The sequence below is a fragment of the Bos grunniens genome, chromosome 2, assembly GCF_055505025.1.
Source record: "Bos grunniens cultivar Pamir isolate PY7600 chromosome 2, Bosgru_T2T1.0, whole genome shotgun sequence".
NCBI classification, from domain to species: Eukaryota; Metazoa; Chordata; class Mammalia; order Artiodactyla; family Bovidae; genus Bos; species Bos grunniens.
In genome coordinates, this window is record NC_141166.1 from 57,146,525 (window position 1) to 57,170,054 (window position 23,530).

A 23,530-nucleotide genomic window follows, 5' to 3' on the forward strand; every position below is an offset into this window, starting at 1 on the left:
GACCTGGGTTCGATCCCTGGGTTGGGACGATCCCCTGGAAGAGGGCATGGCAATCCACTGCAGTATTCTTGCCTGGAGAATCCTCCTGGCCGGCTACAGTCCATGGATGGGGTCGCAAAGAGTCGGACAGGACTGAGCGACTAAGCGCGGCACAAGTAAGTCTGCAGGGGCTCTCGGTCTGGGGAAACCGGAAAGAGAGTGTGGCCCCCACCCACCCTCTTCTTCCTGACACCCTCGGGCCACAGGGAGTGGCTGGAGTGATTGATGGGGATGAGGAGAGGGCGCCCCGCGTGGTGGCTTCAACCTGTTTCTGCTCTTTAGCGTTTCTAGAATAGGCAGTGGGTGGGAACGACCCTAGTAAAGTACCGGAGGTTCTAACACTGACGCACAGGAAAGCCTCAAGTAGGAGGAGAAATGCAAATCCCCTCTGACGGAGGCGTCAGCGGCTAGGTCCTGGGGGACCGCGCTGGGCGATTCCCATCCCGGACTTGAGCACCGCCTGGGACGCGGGCAGAGGGAGCCAGGTAAGGAGGCAGACCGCACCTTGGCGTGGCTTCTCTGGAGGAGGGCGGGCCAGGACGTGGTTCTGCAGGACGCTGCTGAGGTTTTGCCGCGCCCGTGCTGTATTGACAGTTACTTCACGGTAATCTAGCTGAGGAAGAGTAGTTTTAGAAACAAGCGGTCGACTCCATGATTCAAAGGTTCGCTGTGGCGCGGGTCTCTCCGCGGCAAGACCCGGGCACTCTGCCCGGGAGACTGTGAACTTGGGTGGATGCGACCCTGTGGCTGCAGCGGGGGTGTGTCCACGCCGAGTGTGGCCCCTCCGCTTCACTTTCTTAGCCAGCGGCTCTTAACTCTCATGCTTGGCATTAGATTGCTTGCCTGGGTTTCAGCCAGAAGCCCGCGACGGAGGTAGCCAGTGATTGAGGCTTTGATAAGAGCAGTGATGTTTTAGGGTAAGTCGCCCCCTTTTCACAGAACCCCAAAGCGGCAGCGTTAGCCCCCAGGCGGTGGGAGAAAACGCCCGTTTATCAGGCTTCTTCTAGGGCCAGGCATTCAAAGAGACTAGGCAGGCACTCAGTCTTCAAAAGAAATGCTCGGTAGTTTTCTTGGGATGGGAACAATTAGCCCTTAGAGAGTGAAGGTGTTTTTAGGTCCTTTAAAGACATTACTAGAGGCTGCAACAGAAAAAAGTGTCCTGAGTCTATAAACCTGTCTTTCCCCCGTTCAGCCTTGTGTTCATCTCTCTGGAGGGTGGATTCAGATCCTAGGAGTGATCTAACTTTAGGATGGGTTCAGTCCAGTTAATTCTTAGTTAGAAAATAGATTTTCATCCAGATCATAGCAGAGATTGAACAATAGTAGCAGTTACAATTATAATGCTATTCTCAGCACCTGTTCTTTTATCATTCACTAGAATAAACTGATAGAGCAGAGCCATGGGGATAGTAGCATGGCAACACATGTTGCAATTTTGAGAGGAATATATATACACCCAACATCAGGAAAGACAACCATGTGTAGTGTCAGGAGACCTCAGGTTGTTCCTTAGGAGCTGTGTGTCTTGGGCAAGTCATTTTGCCTATGTGTCCCTCAGATTTTTTTTTCTTTTCATTTTAAAGTCAGAATAATACTAGCCACCTGTGCTATTTACAGCATCCAGAGACCCACTCATTCTTCTCTTAATGAGTACTTACTGAGCACTTTTGCCTAGGATTATATGTATAAATATAATGATAAGAAAGTGAAAAAATTTTTTCCAGTCACTTTCGTTTAGCAAAACATTGGCATTAATCTTTTTTAAATACAAAAGGTACTCCTGAAATGGTTCCCTTTGAAACCTGAGAAATTTATCATCATAATGTTCTGTAAGCAAAAGGAAATCTTAATATACCTACAGGGTAAGTTGAAACACCATTGTGATTGATCACATAAAAGGTTTCTTTGTTTGATCTAGAATTAGTGACAAAACAATAAAAAATTTGACTTTGGGAAAAATAAAATACTGTAATTTCAAGGAGAGATGTCATATTCATTTCCTTGAGTTAAGAAATACGTCTAAAGCTTCTAAATTGGACAGAATGGGGTTATGTTGGGGAAACACATACTTTTGTTTTATGACACACCGCCAACTGCATCAAGTGGTTTCTTCTTCAGTATGTTGAGGGTTTAACCACTGTCAGATACACATCAGAGACTGATTACAAGTAGACTTTAAAAGCTTTGCCCAGCAATAGTTGATCATTCCAGAGAGAAGTGAAAATATTTCTTTGTTCAGAGGTATTTTGAACTGAAAGAAAAGCCCACATGAAACTCTTCATATAGGTAAGACTGAGACTAGAAGTCTAGGAATATGACTGATTCTAGAAGCCAGACAAATCTGGAATAAAAAGGGATTGGACAGTTTTATATAAAAGAAGTTTTTATTGGGTAGTCCTCACATCAGGTGTCCCTGGTGGCTCAGATCGTGAAGAATCCACCTGAAATGCGGGAGACCTGGGTTCGGTTCCTGGTTTGGGAAGATCCCCTGGAGAAGAGAATGGCAACATACTCCAGTATTCCTGCCTGGAGAATTCCATGAACAGAAGAGACTGGTGGTCTACAGTGTATGGAGTCACAAAGAGTCAGAAAGACTGAATGACTGATGCTGCAGCACATATAAAGCCTTAAGAGAATCTTAAGAGATATAGTTTAGTTTGTTGTTTACCTTCAAGTTGCTCAAAGTCTAATTAATAGTGAGGGGGAGCACAGACTAGGGAAGGAGATTGTTGAGAATACACATATCTGTGTAGACAGATGTGAGGGGTTTTGAGGGGGAATGAAAGCTTTCTAGAGAAGGTGGATCTGGCGTTTCTTTTAGAACAAAGAAAAATATGGCTCAGGGTAGAAAAAGAATCCTTTTTCCTTCCTTAGGAATGCCTTAGGAAAAAGCTCAGAACTGCATTATCTTTGGATTGAAAACATTTTCTTGTTTCTGTTTTCTTTAATTGAGTGACTATAAAATAAATTTTTTTTCTCCAGTTACTTAATGGATAACATTGTCTTTGTCCGAAATCCAAAAAAAAAAAAAAAAAGGAAAAGAAAACATGTACCATAGTTCTTAATTAACATTATTTTTAAGTTCTATTTTTTCCTCTTCTTTATAGCATGTCTCAGTGGAATCAAGTCCAACAGTTAGAAATAAAATTTTTGGAGCAAGTTGATCAATTCTATGATGACAACTTTCCTATGGAAATTCGGCATCTGCTGGCCCAGTGGATTGAAAATCAGGACTGGTAGGATCAAATGTTATTGTATTTTCCCTAGAGGACTTACACATGGACTTACTCTATGGTCCACTTTTAACTCAGTAGATACATTCTTTTCAGGTACAGAACTTTCTTTGAGGCTTTGGAAAGCTTCCTTAAGGGAGAAGAATCATTGTCCTTTCTGGTTTCATCCATTGTAGATTAAACCTTTATGGTTCTAGTGCTTTGTTTTTATAAGCCAACCCCCAGTGATTTTCTAAGTATTAAAAAGCCAAGAAGTAAGTCTATTGTTTATATCAATTCTCCACCATAGACTCAATAAAATAAACATTTTTTCTTAATATGTTTTATAAACATTTTTGGAAGCTCCAGTCACCTTGTACAATTTTTTTTTTTGCTTTTGTCTTCTTAAAATTTTTATTGTGATAAAATATGCATAACATAAAATTTACCATTTTAACATTTGTTAGGTGTTCAGCTTAGTGGCCTTAAGCATATTCACATTGTTGCACATCCATCACCACCATCCATCTCCAGAACTTTTTCAACTTAAAACTGAACTGAAACTGTGTACTCATTAAATAATAACCCCTCATTCTTTCTACCCCAGCCCCTGGCAACCACTGTTTTCTGTCTCTTAATTTAACTAGCCTAGGTACTTCATATAAGTGTAGTCACACCAAATTAGTTATTTTGTGACCAACATTTTATGTAGCATATTCTTTCAAGGTTCATTCATATAGCATGTATCAGAATTTCCTTCCTTTTTAAGGTTGAATAATATTTTGTTGTATGCATATACTGCATTTCTATATTTATCCTTCAATGAACATTTGAGTGATTTCTTCTTTCAGCTATTGTGAATAAAGCTGATTTAAATGTTGATGTACAAATTATCTACTCAAGTCCCTGCTTCAGTTCTTTTGAGTATTTACCCAGAAGTGGAATTGTATGTAATTTTATCTTTATAATTTGAGGAATCGCCATACTGTTTTCTACACTGGCTATACAGTTTTCCACTGCCATTGGCAATATACAAGGAGGTTCCAGTTTCACATCCTCACCAAAACTTATCTTGTGTTTTCGATAATAGCCATCCAAATAGGTGTGAAGTGGTATCTCCTGGTTTGATTTGCATTTCCTTAATGATTAGTGGTGTTGAATATACTGTCATGTGTATACAATTTAATTTTTAAAACCATTAAATGCTTATCACTGTGGGATATATTTATCACTTTAAAATGATTATGGTAAAAAGTAGGCATTTTTATAAGTTGTTTCCCGCTGTGTAATAACAGTTTTGTTTTTTAGGGAGGCAGCATCTAACAATGAAACTATGGCAACAATTCTTCTTCAAAACTTGTTAATACAACTGGATGAACAGTTAGGCCGTGTTTCCAAAGAGAAAAACCTACTTTTAATTCACAATCTGAAAAGAATTAGGAAAGTCCTTCAGGTGAGAATGCATTCTACTTTTTCAAAATATTTGTCTTTATAAGTCTTAAATTCAATTAAAAAAAATGTAGTCTTATTGTATTTCTGTATCAGATTTAAAAGGGAAAAAGCTGAAGTCTCTTATGACTTTACCTTTTGTGCTCAATTTTATTTCATTACCCAACGTTTGTTTTTCACCAACTTTTGAATCTTAAGATGCCCACAAAGGGGAGAAATCATGCTCTCCCCTTTGTGGGCATCTTAAGATTCAAAAGTTGGTGAATTTGCATGTGACTGTTTACTAGTTAGATCAAATTGATGAGAGTCTGGGACAGGGATCTGAAAGATGCTCATTTCATAGCTGTCCCTCCAAACCTTTCTTGCCTTTGTCTTCTATGTAACAAATCAGAGTTGGTATTGTTTTCATTCATAGGTGGAGGCATTATGGTCGTATGTCTTCTTCCAGATTTGGTTCAAACTTCACCTTCAAAAACGTTCTTTGGTGTCCTGTAGCTTCCCATTCCAAAAGTTCATCCAGGGTTCCCTTTCCAAAAGTTAATTCCAAAAGTTCACCAAGGTGTTCCCGTAACTGCAACTCATCTGTACTGTAGCATTTACTGTATTCTACATTAGTGTTTCTTCTGCATTTCTTCTCCCTCAAATTGTGGGTTACTTAAGGCAAGGACTTTAACATTCAGTTTTGAATTCCCAGTGACCACCACAAAGTTGGACATATGGTAGATGTGTAATATTCATTGATTAAACAGATGAATGAATAAGTGAAACAAGGATCTAAAGAATTAAGAGCAGGCTATTATTGACCTAAATGCAGAGATGCTAATGAAGCAAACTCTGAACGGACTGCTCTAATATTTATAAAGTGCTTATACAACATATTAGAGAACATGAAATATACATGTACCATTTCTTAGTGATACATCTTTAGAACCTCAAACTTAACAATGAATGCATTTTTAGAAGACTTTTCCTAGACTATAATAGAAATGTCCTTGATATTACTAACATCTGTGAGAGGGAAATAGATATTAATTTTTTATTGTTGTTTGGATTGCTGTTTTTTAAATTGTTAATGTTTTATTGTTGTTAGGATTGGATTTTTTTTTCATTGTCCTTTTACTGTTATCTTTGCCTTTGTAATCCCCTACAAATTTGCAAGAGACTAGGCCGGGGTAGGAAATGAACTTGTTACCAGCAAAACAGAGTTTTTCACAGTGTAAAGCAAACTATCTCTTCCAGAGATAAGACATTTAATCTTGGCTTCATTTGCTATTGTTCTAATCAATGGACATAAAACAGGGGTTTGGCATACTGGTAGCCACAAGTCAAATGTGGCTGTTGCCTGTGCTTGTATGGTCCATGACTAAGAGTGGTTTTTGCATTTTTAAGTGTTTAAAAAATAAAAGTAAAATAAATAAGTTTGTGACATGAAAATTATAGGAAATTCAAATTTCTGTATTTTAGTGAAATGTAACTTACTTAATTAGTTATGTATTGACTCTGGCTGCCTTTGCACTGCACTGGCACAGTTGAGTAGTTGTGACAAAGACTGTATGGACCTACAGCCTAAATTAAAAATGTGTGCATATGTATATGTGTGTGTGTCTGTATTAAGCACACTTATCTGGCCCTTTATAGGAAAGTTTGCTGACCCTTGGTCTTTGCTAGAGGGACATAGATGGATAAAATGGGTGATTCATGGTCTTTGGAAATTCTGAGTCTCAAAATGTGACCTTGGGCAAGTCACTTAATTTTTCTAAATTCTTATATCTTTTCATGTAAATGAGGATAATTATTTGGGATTATAAGAAAAACTGGAGCTTTTATCCTGGCAAAAAAAAAAAAATAGGCTTTCAAAAATGGACCTTGTTATTGATAGAGAAAACAGTAGGATCTTCTTATTGAAGAGTAAGTATCCAACCCAACATTTTTCTGAGTGGGGATAAGATTGTGAGGGAGCCCAAGAACCCGTGGTAATTCCAGTCCCATTTCAGCTCAAGCACAAACGTCTCTGCTTATGTCACAGACCTCTCAGCATCTTGTCTCTATTCACCTTTTCAATAAACTGCCCCAAACTCCTCCACATTCCTGCCCTAGGAACCATAGATCTACTCCTTGTTCCTGAGCACAGCAAGCTCACTCTTGAATGACTCTGAGCCTTTGTCCGTGACAATCTGGTGGCGAGGAACGCTCTGCCATCTCTCTTCCTCCAGTCCAGCTCCCAGCCATTCCTAGAGGACCTGTGAAGGCCCCAGGGCAGCAAGGGAACCTTCACCTGTACTTCACCCCTTTTTCTCATTCCCTGTGGAGCATGGGCCGTAAGATAACCAGCCTCTCGTCTGTGGGGGATGTATCCAAGAAGGTCACAAGCTCTTTGAAAGTAAAAATTTGGGATCCTTTTGTGACCTTCCTCTTCCCTCCAGTACCCAGTGTGGTACTAGAAGCAAACTAGAAACTACTACAAACTAGAAACTCCAAAAATAGTTTGATTGATTAGGGTATTTTGAATAGACAAAACCACTTGCTTTTACTTTGACTTATAAACTATACTTATTGATATTTGTATTAATTCAAAACAATAGAAAATAGTGATAAAGAACATCACCAATTAAGACAAATCTTTTTGGTAAAGCAAGATCCCCTCCCCCAAAACGAAGGAGAAAAAAAAAAAAACAAAAAACCTGCTGCTGAAAGAATATTGACACTATGTTTATCTGGTTTGAACATTTTCATCCTATGGGATTTTAAATGCAATCTGTTTTAACTTTTATAGAATAAAAGATCAAACAACATGATCCCAGGGGAACTAAGCAGGTGTAAGGTAAATTTATTTTAGCGGTTGTCAGAGCAACTGAGGTCTCCGGTTTCAATATTTTAATTTACCGTTTATATCCCACCTACTTCTGATAAAAATTTGGGATGGCTTGTTATAAAAGACAAATTAAACAAAACCACTGAACCAAGAGTCAAGGCAATCTCTGAGTTGGAAGCAGTGAACACTGATGTCCAGGTTACCTTAGTCCTTTTAAGGGGAGGCAGCCTCAGATCAAGGTCAGGAGGTAGGCCTGTATTGGGTTGAATCCTGGTTCTATGACTTGCTTGCTGTGTGGCCCAGGGCAAAACGATCACATTCTCTGGCCTCAGTTTCCTCAGCAGTATGAGTGGAATCACAGTGGTATCGACCCCACGAGGATGTTAGGAGCATTAAAAAATTGCAGAACATGTAGTAAGGACTGTGTTAGGATTTTATAAAAATAAATATCTGGCCCAGATATTTCAAGAACACTTCACTCTGTTCTTGGGGCTTATTTTTTAAACTAATAGAATTTCTTTTTTAGAGCAGTTTTAGGTTTAAGGAAAATTGAATAAAAAGTAGAGTTCTGTATATGCTCTCTCTCCACCTGCCTCTCCCTACTTTCTCTTATTATCTGGCAATTTTCTGTACTTTGTTTCAGTTGATGAACCTATTGTAGTACATTGTTACTAAAGTCCAAGATTGCATTAGCATTTACTCTCTGTGGTGTACAGTTCTGTAGGTTTTGGCAAGTGCATGATGTGTTGGATCTGCTATTTCAGTTTCACTGCCCTGAAGATTTCCTCTGCTCCACCAATTTATTCCTCCCTCCCTCCCCACGCCCCAGCCCCTGGCAATGACTAATCTTCTTACTCTATAGTTCCACCTTTTTCAGAATGTCATATAGTTGAAATCATATAGTATGTAGACATTTCAGATTGACTTTCCTCACTTATTAATATGTTTTAAATTTCCTCTGTGGCTTTTTGTAGCTTGGTAGCTTTTTTAAAATCGCTGAATGATAATTCCTTTTTATGGAGGTACTACAGTGAGTTTATATGTGTTGGGGAATTATAAACAAAACTCATATTAATATTTATGTGCAGGTTTTTGTGCGTTGAGTTTTTAACATATTTTTAGCACCTTGGAGTTTGATTATTGGATCTTTGTTCTTCAATTTTCTATTGAAAATCTCTTGTTTATTCATCTTCCTGTCTGGGTCTTAGTCTGTTCTGGATGTTATAACAAAATACAATTGATTGAGTAAATTTTACATAAAAGACATTTATTTTTCACAGTTCTGGACAGGAAGCCCAAGATCAAGGTGCTGGCATGTTCAGTGTCTGATTCAGCTTTACTGTAACCTCACAAGGAAGCTCTCTAAGTTCTCTCTTAAAAGAATGCTAATCCCATTCAAGAGAGCTCTGCCCTTACGATCTAATCATTTATCAGAGGCTCTACCTCCAAATACCATCACTTTTGGGGGTTGGGTTACAGCATATGAATTGGGGAGGCACAAACATTTAGCCTCCAGCAACCTTCTACTGTCTCTTTTCCTCAGATAAAATGACTTTAAAATAATTAAAATGGTGCATATTCATAATTTAAAAAATTGAAGCAATATAAAATATGCAAAGAAAATATGAAATAATACAAAATCTACTGCTAAGATATAATCATATTAATATTTGATAAACATCATTCCTAACATCGCTCTCTCTCTCATTCCATATGTGTGTATATATATATATGGATGGATAGTAGAGCAGGCTACTTTTGACATTTTATACTCAGTTGCTATCAGTATCTTAGTAGCCTCCTGTTTCCCCACGCCCAGTTCCTCTCTGCTCTCTCCCCACTCGCAGTAATCACTAATTTAAATTTTGCATTTATCAGTCTCTTTCTTTTTGTTACAGTTTACCATATATTGGCATCCTTAGAGGATATATAGGTTTGCAAGTTACCAAATACCACTTAAATAGGATCATATTTTTTATCCTATTCACATTAATAGGATCACATATTTATTCTTCATGACTTTTCTTCATGCAACATAATTCCTGAGATTCACCCATGTTGGTGTATATAGCAGTAGTTCATTCATTTTCATTGCTACAGAGTATTCCATCGTGTGACTATGTCATAGCTTATTTATTTTACTGTTGATGGACACTTGGGTTATTTCTGTATTTCTTCTATTTCAGACACTGTGGTCTGAATATCCTTGTGTGTGCCCTTTGGTGCATGCAGTTCTCTGAGACATAGACCTAGGAGTGAAACAATGAATCTTGGGTTATGTCTATCTTTAATTGTACTGGATCATGCCAAAATTGTTTTCCAAAAATAGTTATACAAGTTTACATTCTCCCAGTAAAGTAAGAATTCTGGTATTCTTGTCCATACTTGTAATGGACACATGCGTGCATGTATGCATAGTTGCTAAGTCACGCCCAGTGACTCTTTTAAACCCCATGGACTGTAGCCCTCCAGACTCCTCTGTCCATGGGATTTCCCAGGCAAGAATATTGAAGTAGGTTGCCATTTCCTCCTCCAAGTGATATTTCTGACCCAAGAATTGAACCTGCATCTCCTTTGCCTCTTGTGCTTCTTGCATTGGTAGGCGGATTCTTACCACTGATCCACCTGGGAAGCCTAATGGACATATATCATGTACCAATCTGGTTCTATATCCATCTAATTTCTTCAGTTTAGTTTATTCTTTGTCTAAATTCTTTACTCAAATACTTAATTTCCAACCTTTTTTTCCTTATACATGAATTTAACACTATACATTTTTGAGTGAGAGAAATGTTCTATATACTTTAATATGGAGCGCTCTTGTTTATATCTAATCTAAATGTTTCATTAGTCCAATTAACTTCTATTTCTAGCTAGCTAAACTTAAAAATGGTCTCACTAAAAATACATAAAAATGCTAGATAAAATGTAATAGATTTTAAATGCATAGATAAATTTATCACAAATTAAGGCAAGTTATAGAACCAAAAGGGCTTCCCCAGTGGCTCAATGGTAAAGAATCTGCCTGCACTGCAGGAGAAGCGGGTTTGACCCCTGAGTCAGAAAGATCCTCTGGAGGAGGGCACAACAACCCACTCCAGTATTCTTGCCTGGGGAATCCCATGGGCAGAGGAGCCCAGTGGGCTCCATAGGGTCGCAAAGAGTCAGACATGACTGAAGCAACTGAGCATGCACACATACACATGGAACCAAAAATTTTTTTAACTATAAAACAGATCTGTGAGCAGCAGCTGAACTGGTGGCTGTCATATATCCTGTCATTTATCCACGTGCATGCATGGTAAGTAACTTCAGTTGTGCCTGACTCTTTGTGACACTTTGAACTGTAGCCCGCCAGGCTCCTCTGTCCATGGGACTCTCCAAGCAAGAATACTGGAGTGGGTTGTCATGCCTTCCTTCAGGGGATTCTTCCCAACCCAACGATCGAACTCAAGTCTCTTATGTCTCCTGCATTAGCAAGCAGGTTCTTTGCTACTAGCACCACCTGGGAAGCCCATCATATATCCTTTAGTTCAGTTCAGTTTCTCAGTCGTGTCAGACTCTTTGTGACCGAATGAGTTGCAGCACGCCAGGCCTCCCTGTCCATCACCAACTCCTGGAGTTCACTCAAACTCACGTCCATCGAGTCACTGATGCCATCCAGCCATCTCATCCTCTGTCGTCCCCTTCTCCTCCTGCCCCCAATCTCTCCCAGCATCAGAGTCTTTTCCAATGAGTCAACTCTTTGCATGAGGTGGCCAAAGTACTGGAGTTTCAGCTTTAGCATCAGTCCTTCCAAAGAAATCCCAGGGCTGATCTCCTTCAGAATGGACTGGTTGGATCTCCTTGCAGTCCAAGGGACTCTCAAGAGTCTTCTCCAATAGTACAGTTCAAAATCATCAATTCTTCGGCGCTCAGCTTTCTTCACAGTCCAACTCTCACATCCATACATGACCACAGGAAAAACCATAGCCTTGACTAGACAGACCTTTGTTGGCAAAGTAATGTCTCTGCTTTTCAATATGCTATCTAGGTTGGTCATAACTTTCCTTCCAAGCAGTAAGCGTCTTTTAATTTCATGCCTGCAGTCACCATCTGCAGTGATTTTGGAGCCCCAAAATATAAAGTCTGAGACTCTTTCCACTGTTTCCCCATCTATTTGCCGTGAAGTGATGGGACCAGATGCCATGATCTTTGTTTTCTGAATGTTGAGCTTTAAGCCAACTTTTTCACTCTCCACTTTCACTTTCATCGAGAGGCTTTTTAGTTCCTCTTCACTTTCTGCCATAAGGGTGGTGTCATCTGCATATCTGAGGTGATTGATATTTCGCCTGGCAATCTTGATTACAGCTTGTGCTTCTTCCAGCCCAGCGTTTCTCATGATGTACTCTGCATAGAAGTTAAATAAGCAGGCTGACAATATACAGCCTTGACACACTCCTTTTCCTATTTGGAACCAGTCTGTTGTTCCATGTCCAGTTCTAACTGTTGCTTCCTGACCTGCATATAGGTTTCTCAAGAGGCAGGTCTAGAAATACAGGCCCCAAGCATAGTAAATCAAAAGAAAGTATAGGACACCAGAGAGAAAGAAAAGATCCTGAAAGTAGCAAAAGAGCCCAAATATATTACCTACTTAGAAATGAGAAAAACTGAAAGCCAAATTTAAAAGAGTATCAAGTGAGATAAGAGTGTAATATCTTCACAGTGCTAGAATACAATATCCAGAAACTTAGAATTCTATACCCAGCTCAATTATTATGCAAAATTAAAAGTTTTGTATAATACTATACAAAATCTACAATGGTATGCTCACAGAAGGAATTACTAAAGGAAATCAGACACAGATGATAAGCACACATGATAAAATTTCAAAAGTTTCACTGCAAAAAAGTAAAAATAGAGTACATGAAAGGTTGAAAATGTGCAATAATATACCAGAAAAAACTATTCACTCTGTGGATCAAACTTAGCAGTTTAAGACAAATTATAGTTTTTACAAGAATGTGTCTAGAACATGAAATAAAAAAGTGATGAGATCAAAGACGTGAGCCTGGGTTGCCTTGTACAGAATCTTGTGGGCCCTTGTCAAGATTCTGAGTCTTATTCTGAGTGTGATGAGGAGCCATTGAGAGGTTTGGGCAAAGGTGTGACGTGAACTGATTTCTGTTTTTCAAAGCTTACTCTGATTTTTAAATGAAGTGTAGTTAGTCAAGAAAGAATCAGGGCAACCTGTTAGAAAATCCCATTGATTTTTAAAGTGGTATACTGAGTCAATCTTTTCTATTATTGGGGTTTATCAACACTTGAACTTCTAGAAGTTTTTGCTTTGTGTATTTGTTACTACGTTGTGAGGAGCATAAGTACAAAATAATATTGGTGAATTCAACTTTTAAAAATTCATATAAAATATCCTCTTTGACCAGTTTATTATATTTGCATTTTGAAATTGTATTGTGTGGCTTTCTTTTTGTTACTGTTTCCTAATAGGCAAATGATTGTATCTTTCCATTTTCATACTTTGTCACTTTGTATTGAGTATTTTATAAATATCACATAGCCAATCTTATTATCTGGTCAACAAATATTAGACAAGTTCTTATTATATTATCAGTTACATCTTAAGCACTAGGAATACAATTGGAGGAAGTCATGAAGTTTACAGTCTAAAAAATTCACACCTCCTATGTTTTGTTTTTAACGTATAGGACCCTCAATGGCTGTCCATCACAAATTAGCATCAGGAAGGGGAAACAGACAGTAGCAAACTTGTCTGATTTAAAATAAAAACAAAACCCTCCATTAGAACGCTGAGTTCAGGGTTTTGGTGACAACTCTGTGGTTAGTAGTCCCCTCACCTACAGAACATTTTTCACCCACCAGGGCAATGAGTCTGTTAGTGAGAGTTTTAGACCCTATGAGTGAGGGGGCACGAGCAAGTGCAAACCACACCTAACATGTTCTATTCTCTGCAATCTTGTGGCCTCTTTGTCAGAGGTGTTTGGATTTGCCTGAACAAAAATACATGCTGGGGTTGAAAGGTCCTCTAAAGTTGGGTAAACCGTGGTTCCTTCTGGTCCAGTCTGTAAAAATCCTACTGTTGGTTCTGAGTATCGAGCAAAGTGAGATTTTTAACACGACAAGGTGAAAGATTAGAAGCACATTTTTGCAGTATAATGGAGAAAAATGTTTGGGTTTTTTTTCCAACTATTGAGTGGCTCTGAATCTACCAGACGGTCTCCTCTAACTCGTGCTGCTTTCTTAGTTCACTCCTCTTCCTTCCCCTCGGTACACCATATACAAGAGAGGCGACGAGATGACCTCAGCCTCCAACCTGAACAGAGCCTGGTGTAGCCAGTCGGTGTTACCTCTGAAGGAGCCAAATGAAAGCTTCGTCCTTCAGGTTATTTTCTACACATGGGCAGCAGCCAGTTTGCCATTTTCATGCCACAGTTATTTTCCCAAATCCTCAGGACACATCCCTATTTTCCTTCTGAGATAATTACCTGATGCCAATATCAAAATGCTCACATTTCAAAGGCTAAGAGACCTGCAAGTCATGCAATCTAAGATGAAATGTGAGTTAGGTGTCAGGATTTTGTTTGCTGCATAATCTGGGACAGCCAACAAAAGGTGGAAAGTGTACATCACAATGCTCATGCACATCACACTGAATTGGAAATCCCAGGTGATCAACTCAAGATCCCACCCACCTGAGACTTCATTCATGGATCATTTTTTGCATATTCCTCCAGGCCTTTATCTTATCCAGGCCTGCCAGGATTGCTCTCCCTCCTTATTAAGTCTTCTCTCACAGTGTATCAAGTCTCCGTAATGATTTGTTCTTTCCCTCTTATGAAATAATTATTTGTTTATAGTCTATATGTATTTAAATTCCAAATGATGATTTGGATTTCTTACAGTCACAACAGAGTTGGAAACATTTGAGCTGGTTCTAAGAGGACGATTCAGAACTCTGACAAGAAGAAGGGAGGGAAGGGAATCATGTACAGAGGAAAAGCAGGAGCGGGAACACGACAGGGGAATGAATCCCCATCCCTCAAACAAGCTTAGCACTCAAGCATTAAAAGGGGGTTGTATGAGGACCTTGTATGAGGTCCATCTAGTCAAATCTATGGTTTTTCCAGTGGTCATGTATGGATGTGAGAGTTGGACTGTGAAGAAAGCTGAGTGCCGAAGAATTGATGCTTTTGAACTCTGGTGTTGGAGAAGACTCTTGAGAGTCCTTTGGACTGCAAGGAGATCCAACCAGTCCATCCTAAAGGAGATCAGTCCTGGGTGTTCTTTGGAAGCACTGATGCTGAGGCTAAAACGCCAATACTTTGGCCACCTCATGCGAAGAACGGATTCATTTGAAAATACCCTGATGCTGGGAAAGGTTGAAGGCAGGAGGAGAAGGGGACAACAGAGGATGAGGTGGTTGGATGGTATCACCGACTCAATGGACATGAGTTTGAGTAAACTCCAGGAGTTGGCGATGGACAGGGAGGCCTGGCGTGCTGCAGTCCATGGGGTTGCAAAGAGTCAGACACGACTGAGCGACTGAACTGAACTGATGAGGACTTTGAATGCCATGCTAAGCAACCTAGACAGCATATTAAAAAGCAGAGACATTATTCTGTCAACAAAGGCCCATCTAATCAAGGCAATGATTTTCCCAGTAGTCATGTATGGATGGGAGAAGGCAATGGCAACCCACTCCAGTACTCTTGCCTGGAGAATCCCAGGGATGGCAGAGCCTGGTGGGCTGCCATCTATGTGGTCTCACAGAGTTGGACACGACTGAAGCGACTTAGCAGCAGCAGCAGCATCTATGAATGTGAGAGTTGGACTACAAAGAAAGCTGAGCGCTGAAGAATTGATGCTTTTGAACTGTGGTGTTGGAGAAGACTCTTGAGAGTCCCTTGGACTGCAAGGAGATCCAACCAGTCCATCCTAAAGGAGATCAGTCCTGGGTGTTCACTGGAAGGACTGATGTTGAAGCTGAAACTCCAATACTTTGGCCACCTGATGTGAAGAGCTGACTCATTTGAAAAGACTCTGATGCTGGGAAAGATTGAGGGCAGGAGGAGAAAGGGATGACAGAGGATGAGATGGTTGGATGGCATCACCAACTCACTGGACATGAGTTTGGGGTAGGCTCCAGGATTTGGTGGTGGACAGAGAGGCCTGGTGTGCTGCTGTTCATGGGGTCACAAAGAGTCAGACATGACTGAGCGACTGAACTGAACTGAACTGAAGCAGTTTGGACTTTGGCAATGGGGAGCCATCAAAGGTTTTTAAGCCAAGTGGGACATGAATGTAGGTTTTTTTGAAAACACATATAGAGCAATCTTTCTCTCTAGAAAGATCCATCCCTTATCTGCTGTAGGCAAAACAATTTTGGAGATTTATCCTAAGACTTAAAGCTTTTTCTTTCCTCATTCCAGCCCCTATTTTCCCTCTCCTCAAATCATCTAAATTTAGTGACTGGATAAGTTTTATTTCCCCTAATACAAAGCCTAGCTATAGTGTTCCCAAGGGAAAGGAAAAAAAAAAAACTATTCTTTTTTTTTTAATGATTTTTTGATGTAGACCAACTTTTAAAATCTTTATTGAATTTGTTACAATATTGTTTCTGGGTTTTTTTGTTTTTTTTTAATGTTTCTTGGCTTTTTGGCTCCCAAGACATGTGGGAGCTTAGCTCCCTATCCAGGAACCAAACTCGCACCCGCGTGCAATGAAAGGCGAAGTTCCAACCACTGGACTGCTAGAGAAGTCCTGAAACTAAACATGAAGCTCATGAAACTTATCCAAGAGCTATCATGAAAATTCCAGACATAGGGATGAGGCCTGAGTCTGTCAGCCTGTAACAGAAACTTTTAGAGGAGCTGCCAAACCCCAGAGAGAGCAGTCACCCCCAAGAATATGATTAAACAGATTTCTATAGCCCCTAGTATGGTGACTAATCTCACCATTGAGAACGTGGGTGGAGAGACACAGATACCAGTTAGGGCAGAGGATATGAAAATGTTAAGTGTCATAAGCTGATGTTTACTATCCATGGGTTCCATTTGCTGGTGGCATCATGGTGACTGAAGAAAAAGCTGAGCAGATGTTCATCTTAAAAGTGGAATAATTGTATCATTCTGCCAGCATTTTTTTTTTAATTAGTTTCTTTTTTTAGTTGTCCCCATCTCATGGAGATGAAGACTTATAGGAAAAGCTTAGTTAAACTTTTCTGAATCCACTGTGACCTGGAAACTTTCCAAAGAGATACTTAGTCAAAACCAAGGTAATTTATAAGGCTTGCTTGTTACCTTAGTGTTTGCTGCTTTAAATATTTTTTTACAAGTTTAGTGAAAGCATAAAAATTGGAGCAAAAATAAACAATCCACTTGTAAACAAGTTAGTCAGTATAATCCAAGTTTGTAAGAAACCATTTTATTTTAGCTTTAAAACTGTGATCTGAGTGAATAATGATCAAGTTGCTATCGAAACTTAGTATATAATTAGATTTAGTTCATAGTGCCTGTGTGTTAAGCCAATTCAGTCATGTCTGACTCTGTGATCCTGTGGACTGTAGCCCACCAGGCTCCTCTGTCCATACAGTTTCTCTAGGCAAGAATACTGAAGCAGGTTACCATTTCCTGCTCCAGGGATAGAACCTGTGTCTTTTATGTCTCCTGTATTGGCAGGTAGGTTCTTTACCACTAGGACCACCTGGGAAGTTCTTAGTTCATAGGCATTGAATGATTGCCTTTACTTGATCCAAATAACTTTAAAGGTATCAATTGTAATTTGTCAATGAAAAGTTCATTGTTTGGGGAAGAAGCTATTTTCTCACCAAGTCACCAGTTCACTTCTGGGCTTATCTTACTGATTTCTCCAGAAATGACCTGGGAGGCAGAAGATTTGCTCAGTTGACACCTATCTCTTACACTACTTCCTTTAAAAAAAAAAAAATCAGGGTATAGAAAGGCAATGCCAAAGAATGCTCAAACTACCACATAATTGCACTCATCTCACACGCTAGTAAAGTAATGCTCAAAATTCTCCAAGCCAGGCTTCAGCAATACGTGAACAGTGAAATTCCAGATGTTCAATCTGGTTTTAGAAAAGGCAGAGGAACCAGAGATCAAATTGCCAACATCCGCCGGATCATCAAAATAGCAAGAGAGTTGCAGAAAAATATCTGTGTCTGCTTTACTGACTATGCCAAAGCCTTTGACTGTGTGGATCACAATAAACTGTGGAAAATTCTGAAAGAGATGGGAATATCAGACCACCTGACCTGCCTCTTGAGAAATCTGTATGCAGGTCAGGAAGCAACAGTTAGAACTGGAGATGAAACAACAGACTGGTTCCAAATAGGAAAAGGAGTGTGTCAAGGCTGTATATTGTCAGCCTGCTTATTTAACTTCTATGCAGAGTACATCATGAGAAACGCTGGGCTGGAAGAAGCACAAGCTGGAAACAAGATTGCTGGGAGAAATATCAATAACCTCAGATATGCAGACAACACCACCCTTATGGCAGAAAGTGAAGAGGAACTAAAAAGCCTCTTGATGAAAGTGAAAGTGGAGAGTGAAAAAGTTGGCTTAAAGCTCAACATTCAGAAAACAAAGATCATGGCATCTGGTCCCATCACTTCATGGCAAATAGATGGGGAAACAGTGGAAAGAGTCTCAAACTTTATTTTTTTGGGCTCCAAAATCACTGCAGATGGTGATTGCAGCCATGAAATTAAAAGACGCTTACTCCTTGGAAGGAAAGTTATGACCAACCTAGATAGCATATTCAAAAGCAGAGACATTACATTGCCAACAAAGGTCTGTCTAGTCAAGGCTATGGTTTTTCCAGTAGTAATGTATGGATGTGAGAGTTGGACTGTGAAGACAGCTGAGCGCCGAAGAATTGATGCTTTAGAACTGTGGTGTTGGAGAAGACTCTTGAGAGTCCCTTGGACTGCAAGGAGATCCAATCAGTCCATTCTGAAGGAGATCAGTCCTGGGTGTTCTTTGGAAGGAATGATGCTAAAGCTGAAACTCCTGTACTTTGGCCACCTCATGAGAAGAGTTGACTCATTGAAAAAGACCCTGATGCTGGGAGGGATTGGGGGCAGGAGGAAAAAGGGACAACAGAGGATGAGATGGCTGGATGGCATCACTGACCCAATGGACATGAGTTTGAGTGAACTCCAGGAGTTGGTGATGGACAGGGAGGCCTGGCGTGCTGCGATTCATGGGGTTGCAAATAGTTGGACACGACTGAGCGACTGAACTGAACTGAATGGAGCCAAATATTTGGTACTTGGTGCACTTATTACCATAATCCTGTGATTGGCTACCTTGGTCAAGGACATAATGACGTCACTTCCTGTGTGTTGAGTACACAGTGAGGTGCTAACATGGTACAGGTAGCCAAGAACTATGCTTACCAGAACAATGAAGACCCTCCTGTGTGCCTGGGGAGTCAAGAACCTGCCTATTTTCTGTCCTTTAATCTGTCATCTCAGTCTCAGTTGCAAGATGTGGAAATGAGAAAATAAACAGTGTCATATCAAACTAAAAAAAATACCAGCCAACTGCGTTTTCTACTTGCCAGGTTTTCATAACTTACCTCATTTCTGTCAAGATTTTTTTTGGGAAAAATTAATATCTCATTGGTTCTCTGTAGTTCAGTATACCATCAACTCAGTATTTCTCCTCCTCTAGACTCTTCTGTATCTTTCTCTAAACAATAAATAGTCTTCCCAGAGAAAGAGGTAGAGATGATAGACAGATAGGCAGAGGCTTCATGGCAACAGTGTGGAGCAAAAAGTGGCAGAGGTGAACACTTAGGCATGGAGACCTGTCCAGACATTATTGCAGTAGTTCAAGGGATGTTGAGCTGGGCAATAACAAGGGTGAAAAAAATGTGCTGGAGTTGTGAGATAATTTGGTAAAAGAATGTATCACTTAATGAGTGGATAGATATGAAATGTGTGAGATGGCAGAGCAAGAAATGAGAGATGATTGAGAGTTTTAGTTTGGGTTACTGTATGATGTTGATGCATAATGATTACATTTGGGGCAGGAAGTGGGATAACAAAATAGAGGAGTTTGATAAATTCTAGTGGAGTGCAGCAGAAAGTTAATGGAAAATAGCTAGAACTAATGTGTCTACATACTTACCTGTTTTCTCCCCAAGGCTGTGAGCTCCTTGGCATGTTCATCTCTGCATTCCCAGAGCTTAACACAAGCCCAGCACATAGTAGGGGCTCAGTGTCTCATTTAATAAACAGTGTAGTTGATGTTGAAAATGTGAATCTCTCCTTGTTACAATCAGTATCCTAAATAAATGGAGCAAATGTCATGTCATCATTGCGATTGCAGTTTAGCGTCCATAAGCTCAACTTTGATAATAAAACTTTCTTGCTGAAATCACCAGTTTCTAAAGATGAAGGGGATTGGGTTTGGGAAGAGTGTGTTGTACATATGAGGGAATTTGGACTGGATGGGACCAGAAGCAGCAAAAGCAGAGAAACCTTTGAGGAAAGGATACAAAACCACAGTCTAAAGCTTTTATTCTTATATATATATATATAAATATATATTTAATATGCACAGTATGATGATTTGATATACATGTACATAATGAAAAGATTACTGCAGTCAAGCTAATTAGTATTATCTTAGGTATCACTTTAGTGTGTGTGACAAGAACATCAGAAATCTATTCTCTTAGTGTATTTCCATTATTTGATACAGTATTAACTATAGTCAATCTTGCTGTACATAATTTCAACTTCCCCACTCTTCCACTACCCCCAAACTTCTGGCAGTCACCTAAAACATCCATATGGTTAAATCTTTCATTTCTCCTGGCAATGTTTTTCACTGTTCTTCTGTAGGTCTTTCCTATCTTATGGATGTACCTTACTTTACCCAGTCTTCTAGAACTGGGCGTCTAGTTTGCAGTTTTCACTCCATTGCGTCTCTACAAGTACAATGAAATTTAAAACCTCACGTCTGTCTTTTGCTTGTCATTTTAAGTGCTATAATTATCATCTTGCCGCTAAGTCACTTCAGTCGTGTCCGACTCTGTGCGACCCCAGAGACAGCAGCCCACCAGGCTCCCCCGTCCCTGGGATTCTCCAGGCAAGAACACCGGAGTGGGTTGCCATTTCCTTCTCCAGTGCATGAAAGTGAAAAGTGAAAGTGAAGTCGCTCAGTCGTGTCCAACGCTTAGCGACCCCATGGACTGCAGCCTTCCAGGCTCCTCCGTCCATGGGATTTTCCAGGCAAGAGTACTGGAGTGGGGTGCCATTGCTTCTCCATTTTAAAGTGCTGTATTGGTACTGAACACTATTCATTCTCCCCCTTCTATATTCTCATCTATAAGCAAGAAGCCAAAGGGCAAAAACAGATTACCAAGGGTGTCCCACCCTTTGGTTTTTAAAACCACAGCTGAACCACTTCAATCTATTTCCTGTTATTTAAAATCTCTAGGGAAGGCTACTGCATGAACAGACTTTGTAGCTTTCCAGTACCAACATGGTTATCAGAAAATGCCTTCTTTTGTCATTTTGCTATAAATTGAACCCATTTTCCCATTGTTCACTTGTCAGTGAATGAAAGAACTTATCACTGAATGGAAGAATATCTGATTTTTATTTTTTAAAAATAGTTCTCCATGAATTAGAAAACAAACCGTATTGGGGGCCCTATTAATTTGCCGTGTCTTTAACTCTTTTTATCTCTACATATTGGTCCTAAACTCCAACTTTGCAAATCAACTAATAAACATGCACTTGTTGGTAATCTGCTCTATAGGAGCCCTTTTAATAAGCACGTAAACACTTTAGCTTCAGGTCTCCTCTCAGAGGCAGCCAACTGTCCTGAGTTATTAAGCCTCAAACAACACACATCCAGAGCCTTATAGGTGGTTTATCTCCGAGTTCCTATAGATTATATCTTTCTGCTGATGTAGTTCAATATTATAACTACTGATTTTTAAAGAACTTTATTTTTTTATCACAAAAATATTTATGTATTGGGTACACATCCAATAATGAAAGTTTAGAAAACATAGATAAAAAGGAAAAAAGAATCATCTGTAATCCCATCTTTAACTGATAACCACTGTTAACATGATAGTATTATAAAATAGTATAGTATATTTCCTGCCAGTGATTCTACTCAAATATATCTTCTAACTTAAAAAAAAAAAGACAACTGATATTGTTTTGTATCCTTCCTAAGCTTGCATGCATGTGTGCGTGCTAAGTTGCTTCAGTAATGTCCAACTGAAACCCTGTGGACTGCAGCCAGTCAGGCTCCTCTGTCCATGAGCATTTTCCAGGCAAGAATACTGGAATGGGATGCCATGTCCTTCTCCAGGGGGGATCTCCCTGACCAAGCCTGATCAAGCCTGATGTCTCCTGCTTTGGCAGGCAGGTTCTTTACCACTAGCGCCACCTGGGAAGCTTAATACAGTTAAATAATCACTTTCACTTTTCACTTTCATGCATTGGAGAAGGAAATGGCAATCCACTCCAGTGTTCTTGCCTGGAGAATCCCAGGGACAGGAAGCCTGGTGGGCTGCCGTCTATGGGGTCACACAGAGTCGGACACAACTGAAGTGACACAGCAGCAGCAGCAGCAAGCAACCAACCATGGAATAGCATTCCATGTCATTAAATATTCTTTTTCAGCATTATTTATATTCACCTATTATTTAGATATCTACTACTTTTTCCTATTTTTCACCCATTTAACAAGTGAAGTGCACATGTTGCTTAGTGACTGAGTTGTGTCTGACTCTTTTTGTGACCCCATGGACTGCAGCTTGCCAGACTCTGCTGTCCATGGGACTTCGTAGGTAAGAATACTGGAGTGGGTTGCCATTTCCTTCTCCAGGGGATCTTCCCAACCCAGGGATGGATCCCACGTCTTCTGCTTTGCAGGCAGATTCTTTACCACTGAGCCACCAGGGAAGCCCCAAAGTACACATACCTGTTATTAAACTTTCATTCATATTTATAATTATTATGTTAAATGGTGGGTTTTAACACTATGCATCAAAATCATTTATAGAGTTGTTTTTAATACACCCACTGCTGACATGAGTGTAAACTGATATATTAATGAGAATAATACTAGTTATTTTATTAAACTATCAGACAGTAGGATTTTATTTATCATGCACATAATAGTTTAGTATTGGTTAGTCTATAGATAAGTGGGTGGCTTTCATTTTCATTACAATTCAGGGATCCAAGTTTCTTCCACACAGGGCTTGGCTATTTCAAAGGGATCTCTTTGGAGATAGACAGGAGCTGGAGAAAGAGAAAGAGCATGAGGTCACAGCCACATCCAAGATTCCTTGGCCTAGAAATGACACACTATGTCTATATCCCATTAGTGTGAACTAGTTACACACCTTCCACATCATGTAAGGAATGCTAAGCAGTGTAATCTCTGGATGGACTGCCCCTTCACACCTCAAAGGGGAGAGAGGAAGCAGGAATTTGGGGGAATAAGTAGGTTGGTTTGCCACATTTGGTAAAACTATTTTTGAAAAGCAGTTTGTCAGTATCAAAGTTTAATGCAACTCATGAAATCCGTTTCTGGATATTTATCCTATAGAAGTTCTTACACAGATAAAAAGAAGGATATCCATACAATTATGTTCATTGTTTTCTTATTTATAATAGCAAAATGTGAAAATGATCTCAAATGTCCATCTTTAAATAATCTCAATTCTTTTGTCATTGTCTGTCACTCGGTTGTGTCCAGTTCTTTGAGACCCCATGGAATGCAGCACAACGGGCTTCTCTGTCCTTCACCATCTCCTGGAGTTTGCTCAAACTCATGTCCATTGAGTCAATGATGCCATCCAACCATCTCATCCTCTGTCATTCCCTTCTCCTCCTACCCTCAATCTTTCCCGGTATTGGGGTCTTTTCTAATGAGTCAGCTCTTTGCATCAGGTGGCCAAAGTATTGGAGCGTCAGCATCAGTCCTTCTAATGAATA

At 39.8% G+C, this 23,530-nt stretch overlaps 1 protein-coding gene across 1 annotated transcript in view; it reads left to right on the plus strand.

The window, feature by feature from the left end:
• Positions 1 to 245: 245 nt before the first annotated feature.
• The window catches only part of STAT4 (signal transducer and activator of transcription 4), a 105,319-nt gene continuing 82,034 nt past the window's right edge, over positions 246 to 23,530 (plus strand). The window contains exons 1-3 of the mRNA XM_086348892.1: positions 246 to 524; positions 3,147 to 3,275; positions 4,560 to 4,704. Coding sequence (XP_086205018.1) covers positions 3,148 to 3,275; positions 4,560 to 4,704 — 273 coding nt within the window. The 5' untranslated portion in view covers positions 246 to 524; position 3,147. The remainder of the gene's footprint in view (positions 525 to 3,146; positions 3,276 to 4,559; positions 4,705 to 23,530) is intronic.